Source organism: Wyeomyia smithii, chromosome 2 (genome assembly GCF_029784165.1).
Source record: "Wyeomyia smithii strain HCP4-BCI-WySm-NY-G18 chromosome 2, ASM2978416v1, whole genome shotgun sequence".
Taxonomy (NCBI): Eukaryota; Metazoa; Arthropoda; class Insecta; order Diptera; family Culicidae; genus Wyeomyia; species Wyeomyia smithii.
The window spans coordinates 117,497,571-117,506,045 of record NC_073695.1 but is presented as its reverse complement, the minus strand read 5'-3'; the positions used below and the strand labels follow the sequence as shown (position 1 = coordinate 117,506,045).

The following is an 8,475-nucleotide window of genomic DNA, read 5'->3' as shown; positions in this document are numbered from 1 at the left end:
GAGGGATGTCAATACCCAGCTCGATAACCCGGCTGGTCCAGGTAAATTATTGACCAGTGTACGTCCACCCGAAGCAAAAAAAGATACTGCACCCGTTCTCAGTGGAACTCAACTTTTCCAGCTCTTCTTGGACAACGTTCAACCCAACGATTCGCTACCGGAGACGATAACTCAAGCTGCAGCCCGTCCTGCACCAGGCGAGCCGCTCAGTATTTTTTACCAGAACGTGAGAGGCTTAAGAACGAACATAGATGACCTGTTTGTCGCTGCATCGGACCAGGAATATGACGTCGTTATATTTACAAAAACGTGGCTTAACGACACCATCAACTCTTCTCAACTATTTGGACAAGAATATACCGTGTATCGCAAAGACCGAGACCCAGGCGCAAATAGGAAATCCCGGGGAGGCGGAGTACTTATAGCACTAACTTATAGCACTCGAACAGTTATGGGTAAACATCGAATGTAATGACAGATTAATCTGTTTGGGTGTAATATACATACCCCCGGACCAGTCTAGAAATACTTCGATCATGGAGAATGTTACTGCCTCCATGTCTAATGTTGTCACGACGAACGATCTCCGTACCGATCATCTTTTGTTTGGCGATTTCAATCTGCCTGATCTATGCTGGCGTACCACAGGCACAGGTTATGCTTACTCCTGAATCGACTTCTCCTAGCATTACCTTTATTGACAGCATATCTGTGGTAAATCTAAAACAGCTGAACGTAGCGAGAAACTGTTTAAACCGTACGCTTGATTTACTGTTCGTGAGCGAAGATTTGTTACCAATGTGTACTTTTGTTGAAACACATGAAGCTCTAGTACCAGTTGATCCATTGCACCCTCCAATTCTAGCGACTTTGAAATGCCTGCCCCGTATGGTTTTCACAGAACTTAACAATCACAGACGGCTGGATTTTTCGAGAGCGAACTACGCGCAGCTGAACGAAGCACTTTTAACTGTTGACTGGGCAACGTTGTACAACTTGCATGACATCGATGAACCAGTTCAGTGCTTCACTACCACTCTCACACAACTTTTTACAGAGCATGTTCCCGTCTGTCGCCCTCGCCCAAGCCCGCCCTGGTCTAATAACTATCTTAGATACCTGAAACGTAAACGCGCCAACGCTCTCAAAAAGTTTTCCAACAATCGTAACCTGGTCACCAAAAGAAGGTTTCACCACGCCAGCTCTAAGTACAAAAGTTATAACCGCGGGCTATATGCTCGTTATGTAACACGAAAGCAGAGTGCAATGAAAAAGTTTCCCAAGCGCTTTTGGACTTTTGTAAGCGAAAAGCGGAAAGAAGCAGGTTTACCGTCAATCATGTTTTTGGGAGATGAATATTCGACAGACGCAGACGGCACATGCAACCTATTCGCTAAACAATTCTCCAGAGCATTCGATGAAACGACAGTAAGTCAGGATCAGACTGATTCAGCCATTAGGAACGTACCAAGAGGAGCTCTAAGTATGAACATCAATGAGTTCTCAGACGAGGATGTCATGAATGGTGTCAGAAAACTGAAATCATCTACCAGACCCGGACCGGATGGAATTCCTGCGATAGTTCTTATCAAATGCGCCCGGGCCATCCGCGGTCCGCTGGGTTCCATTTTCGAAAAGTCGCTTGCACAGGCGGTATTTCCGGATAGGTGGAAAAAATCCATTATGTTTCCGGCGTTCAAAAAGGGGGATAAGCGTGATGTAGCAAACTACCGTGGTGTGACTTCGCTAAGTGCCAAACTGTTTGAGATCCTTGTTGGCGATGAATTGTTTCGGTCAGCAAAATCATATAGTTCCCAAGACCAACATGGGTTTTTTTCGTGGAGATCGACAGCGACAAATTTGGTGCAGTTTACTTATATGTGTCTAAAGTCAATGGAACAGGGATCTCAGATCGATACAGTCTACACCGACCTCAGCAGCAAAGTCAGCATTCGACAAAGTTAACCATCGGATTCTCTTAGCAAAACTTGACCGTCTCAGATCGACTTGAACTGTCCTACAGTACGGTCGCATTTTACCAACAGCTCGAGGCTAAGTCTTAGACTACCGAGAGATATTAAAATTTTGTTTTTCGCTTTCAACAGGCAATCTTTTTAAAAGACTACCTGTTGAAAGGCAAAGTAATAAATTAGTTTTTAAAGTTAACGAGTGTTTAGTGAATTAATTTGGTTTGAGATATTTCTACTCAAATTCTATAGTGAAGTGAAAGTGTAGTGAAGTTGTCCAGTTATGCCTGGAAAAAATAAAAAAGCTCGCTTTGATGCGGCATCAAGGAAACGTGAGGCATCTCCTCCAAGTGACACTGAAATTTCGACTAACAGGTATGATATTGTTTCTTCTGTTGGGGATCTAGAATTCCAAACTTCTCATACTGAGCATAAAGCCGTTATGAAGAAGGTTAAAGTTCCACCTATTGTGGTATTTGTAGCAAACTTTAAAGCATTTCGATCAGAACTTTCATCATTTCTATCGAATGTGAAAGTTAATTTTCAAATTGGTCGCCAAGGCGAAATTCGTATTTTGGCCGAATCTTTTGATGGCCATAAATATCTTTTACAGTATTTGACTGAAAAGATGTATAAATTTTACTCTTTTGATGCCAAAAACGAGAGACCGTTTAAGGCTGTGTTGAAAGGTCTCTCAAATGATCAAAGTATTGATGAAATCAAAGATTGTTTGTCAGAATCACTTGGTTTTGCCCCCAACCAAGTAATGTTGATGAAACGAAAGGCAAATGCCAAAATTTTTCAAACTGGAATACACAAGGAAAATTACTTAGTACATTTTGATCATACTAAAGTACATAATTTAAAATGTTTAGAAAAAGCACGTGTTTTATTCAACGTGCGAATAAAGTGGGAAAATTTCAAGTGACATGGAGGAATCCATAATCTTACGCAATGTCGGAATTGTCAAGCCTATGGTCATGGAACTCGAAACTGCCATATGGCTGCTAAATGTATGATTTGTGGTGACACTAGTCACACGAAAGATATCTGCCCCATGAAAGAGATCACTAATAGTTTCAAATGTGTAAATTGTGGGGGTAATCACAAATCTAATTTCTTTAATTGTCCTGTAAGGTCAAAAATTATTGCTTCTAGACAACGTAGGAATTCTAAACAACCTGTTGTCAATGTGGGTAATCAAAAGACTTTCACCAGCACTTTCATTAGCAGGTGTGTCTGTAGGTAATAATTTAAATTCAGATAACAAATTTCAGAAAAATAATCCTGTTCAGGCAACACCAGGCTGTTCATATGCCAGTGTCCTTTCAGGTAATATTTCAAATTCAAACAGTGACAAACCATTCGTGTTTGGTGCTGAAAAGTCAGCCAGTATTGATTTAGGTAATCCAACTCCCGAAAAGATTGCATACCTACAACAATCCATGCTGCAGCTTATATCCGTTTTGTTGAACTGTAACTCGATGAACGAGGCTGTTCAAGAAGGTATAAAATTTACAACTAATATTGTTATGAAATTGAAATTCAGCAATGATTTTAAGTAATGCTGTAAATTTTCTAAATTGGAATGCTCGCTCTTTAAAAGCGAAAGAGGATGAATTTTTCAATTTTTTAACAGTCCACGATGTGCATATTGCAGTTGTGACTGAAACGCTTTTAAAGCCAAATATTAAACTAAAAAAGAACCCAAATTTTATAGTTCATAGGTTTGATAGAATTGATGTTGCCGGTGGTAGAGTTGCAATAGTTATCCACCGTCGAATGAAACATCGTGTTTACCCCATCTTGAAACCAAAGTTATCGAGAGTTTGGGAATTGAAATTGAAACAAGTATTGGCATTTTATTTATAGCCGCAGTGTATTTGCCTTTTCAATGCACTGGTGAGCTAAAAAATTATTTCAAGGGAGATTTGCAAAAACTCACAAGAAATAAATCTAAATTTTTAATCATCGGTGATTTCAATGCGAAACATCGATCTTGGAATAATGCTCAAAGCAATTCCAATGGAAAAATATTGTTTAATGATTGCTCGGCCGGATTTTATTCAGTTTTATTTCCAAATGGTCCTACATGTTATTCTTTTATTAGGAATCCATCTACAATTGATTTGGTACTAACAAATCAAAGCCATTCTTGCAGTGATTTATTAACTCATGCTGACTTTGATTCTGATCATCTTCCCATAACATTTTCTATTTCCCATGGAACTATTATAGATCCCACTAGATCTGTGTTAAATTATCACAAAACTATTTGGGATAGATATCGTTCTACGATCGAGGAAAATTTGAATGATGATATTATTTTACAAAATAATGCTGACATTGACAGAGCATTAGATAATTTTAGCAGCTTAATACTCAATGCCCGGAATTTATCAGTTCCTAAGGCAAGAGTGAAATTTAATGCACCAATTATTGACAGTGAACTTCAACTTCTTATACGTTTGAAGAACATACGGAGACGTCAATATCAAAGATCTCGTGATCCTGCTTTGAAAATTATTTTTCAAGAATTACAAAAGGAAATTAAACATAGATTCACTCTCTTGCGAAATGAGAATTTCATGAGAGAAGTTGAACAACTAAAACCTTATTCAAAACCTTTCTGGAAGCTTTCGAAGGTTCTTAAGAAACCCTCGAAGTCAATTCCAGTCCTTAAAGATGGTGATTGAATTTTTCTAACGAATGAACAAAAATCTCAAAAACTTGCTCAGCAGTTCATAACTCCAGTAGTAAGTAACGTAGTAAGTCCCATTGGAAATGAAGTAAACCAAAAGTATGATCAGATCACCACCCAAGAATTTCTTTCCGAAGAGGTATTGGAGACAAACTTGAATGAGGTGCGAACCATTCTCAAAAAATTCATAAACATGAAAGCACCAGGAGATGATGGGATTTTCTATATCCTCATCGAAAGACTTCCCGAAAACTCTTTAAATTTCTTGGTAAAAATTTTTAACAGATGGTTTGCACTAGCACATTTTCCTACGAAATGGAAAAATGCCAAAGTCACTCCAATTTTAAAACCCGAAAAGAATCCAGCTGAGGCATCAAGTTATCGACCAATTAGTTTACTTTCCTCTATTAGCAAACTTTTTGAAAGAATAATTCTTAATAGAATGATAACACATATTAATGAGAACTCAATTTTTGCAAATGAGCAGTTTGGTTTTCGCCATGGGCATTCCACTACTCATCAGTTACTTAGAGTAACAAATATGATTCGAACTAATAAATCTGAAGGCTATTTGACTGGAGCTGCTCTTCTAGAAATAGAAAAGGCATTCGACAGTGTTTGGCATAAAGGTATAATAGCTAAAATGTCAAATTTCAGTTTTCCGCTTTACCTCACAAAAATGATACAAAGTTATTTAACTGACCGCACTCTCCAGGTTAACTATTTAAATGATAAATCTAATAGATTGCCTGTTAGAGCTGGTGTGCCTCAGGGGAGTATCTTGGGCCCAATCTTATATAACATGTTTACTTCTGATCTTTCTGATTTACCGCCAGGTTGTGAGAAATCTCTGTTTTGTGACGATACAAACATTTCCGCAAAAGGAAAAAGCCTTCGTTTTATATGCAGTCGGCTTCAAAAAAGTTTAGATACATTTTCTTCATACTTACAAAAATGGAAGATTTCCCCTAATGCTTCTAAAACACAGTTAATTATTTTTCCTCATAAGCCAAGAGTTTCATTTCTCAAACCCACCCATAACCACGTTATTAAGATGAACGGTGTGGTCTTAAATTGGTCTGATCAAGTTGAATACTTAGGGCTAATTTATGATAAGAATCTTACTTTCAAGGAGCACATTGAAAATATCCAGTCAAAGTGCAATAAGTATATCAAATGTTTATATTCTCTTATCAACAGGAATTCTAGACTTTGTCTCAAGAATAAACTGTTAATTTACAAACAAATATTTAGACCACCAATGTTATATGCAGTTCCCATCTGGACAAGTTGTTGTGCAACCAGGAAGAAGACACTTCAAAGGATTCAGAATAAAGTTTTGTAAATACTTTTGAAGCGTCCTCCCTGGTTTAGCACGAACGAGCTACATAGGCTCACTAATGTAGAAACATTAGAAAATATGTCAAGCCAAATTATCAACAAATTCCGACAAAAATCGTTGCAATCCTCAATTGCAACGATTAGCTCATTTTATAGTCAGTAAGATAGTTTAAGTTTATTTTAAGTTTATTTTAAGTTTCGTTTTATTCCTTTTATCCCTTTTTTTCTTGACAAGTAGGTTTAATAATTTTCCTACAATTACATTATCTTAACTGCGAAAGCTAATAACATTCAATAATACTAAAAAGCGTACAAATATATATATAATAGTGTTGAAAGGTCACCATTTGAGGCAGAACACACAATACTAATTCTGAATAGATATTTTAGTACATAAATAAATCATTACAAACTCCCCCCCCCCCCCCCCCTATAAAAAAAAACTTGACAACAATCAGTTTGTTGGTTAGAAAAACTTTTTTCATTTGTGGTCTTTTCAAATTTGATGTTATATATAGCCGACTGTGAACTAGGATGTCATTTCTGATGACTGATTTTTTACTTTCGTCTTGTTGACTCCCACTAATAACACCCGTTGCCTCATTTCCTCCGTATAATAACAACCTGATACCGCATACGGTCATCGACTCTGGGGATCGCTTGCAGCGCACAAGTGTATATTAGCTGATGTACCTTACAAGCACTCCGTCGTCACCCGCCGCCGTCGTCATCACCTGGTGCCAAACCGCAGCGCAAGGGTTAATTAAATCAAAACCTCAAAAGCCTCACGTTCGTCGTTCGATTGTGTGTCCTTTTTTCCCCGGCGGGTTCAAGTTCCGCCACACCGCTAGCGGTGGCCAGGCCAGAAGGGTCCTTATTTAGCTCCTGCTGGCACTGGCTCGCTACAGCCCGTACTTTTCTGTGGAGTGAACCAGCAGCCGCATAATTATTCAAATGATCTGATTTAATTCAAATTTATTCAGTACATGTCCCTTCTCTTATACACCTCTCCAAGGGCCCGAAATCGGCGTGGCCTAGTAGCTGGTGCCCGTAGTGGCTAACCACCGGAGCACGAGGCAAAACATAGGCTTACTCCTTTGATCATCCGTCAATTAGCATAAATATGTATCTTGTCTTATTCGCTAATGTTTTCATCAGTGTTGTCAGCTGGCAGACTTTTATTTTTATCTTCATTCTTCCGGTGTTTGCTTGCGGTAATTCTTAATATCGAATTCAAATAATTGTCCGCGACTAAATAGTTCTCACTGTTAAAGGGTTTTCCTGACCTAATGACTAAGAAAATACACTGTAATTGCTATGTGAGAAAGTTTGTTCTAACTTTAGCATAATATCTTTTTACGTGTTTTGATTCAATTTAAACAAAATGCCAGAAAATCTTTCCCTAGTTCCGGTCACCCTAAAGTGCATCCCTTGTGGCACGCATATAATTAGGAGAAACACTTTCCTTCGAAACCACCACCACCTGCAGAGAGCACAAAAACTTGACTATCAAGTGCAGTAGCATTAAATTATTAAAATTATTAGCATCTGAACTTGACCCGATTCTTTTCGTCACTCGGTTCGGCCCGGCTCGACTCGCTCATTCATTCATTTATTCTGGAATGGTAATCCTTGCAGTTTCGAAACTGAAAGTGAATTTCTGACAGAAGCCGAAAAGAAGAGCGCCGAGAGATATTCAAATTGACGAGAAGAAACACATGGAGGATTGCATATGATTTGAATATTTATAAAGCATTTTTTTTTCTTCGTTTTTCTCACCTCGCCCTCCAGCATTTTTCGGCTACTCTGGGCTGCCGGTGTGTATTATATGCGGCGCTGGTTAACCTTCGAATTCCGTCCTCGATGTCGTCGTCGTCGTCGTCGTCGCTGTTGCTGTTCGAATCTGGTGTGTATATTTTCGGAAGTCGCATCATTCGAACAGGTTGCAGCGCGCTCGCTGAGGGCATGAATAATTCAACAGTTTTAGAAGCCAATATTGAAGAAAATTTCTGCGATTTTTGTTAAGCAACGCCGGCCGGAGAGGATTGCAGCCACTTTTTCGTGGGTATCAGTGCGGCGAGCTAAGTTTGTTTGGTTGGATTAAGTCACCGGGAATGATTTGCATACTATCAAATCCCGAAAACAAATGAAATAAAGTTGTCATCGGAACGCGGCAACAGCTAATCCGCTGTTGTGCTTGAAGCGGAAGTTGGATGGAAGTTTTATCAAAGTGATCCTCCACTCGAGGTTTTGATTGAATGTTTTAAATAGATTAGTATAGATTTTGCAGTAATCATTCAGCGCAAGTGTTATTTTCTACTCGTAAGCTAAAATACTAGACTTAATTTTCCCCTTTTCATCGTTACTCGTATAATGTAATAACTGTTCAATTTTTTTCTTTCCGCATTAAAAACCAGTAAACCATCACACTCCTTACATTGGTGTATCAAAACCAACAAGTATTAC

At 38.6% G+C, this 8,475-nt stretch overlaps 1 protein-coding gene across 1 annotated transcript; it reads left to right on the top strand.

Moving 5' to 3' along the window:
* Positions 1 to 543: 543 nt before the first annotated feature.
* LOC129719841 (uncharacterized) lies at positions 544 to 1,965 on the top strand. The gene has a single exon (XM_055671250.1). It carries the CDS (start codon positions 544 to 546, stop codon positions 1,963 to 1,965), a length of 1,422 nt encoding a protein of 473 aa, XP_055527225.1.
* Positions 1,966 to 8,475: the final 6,510 nt, after the last annotated feature.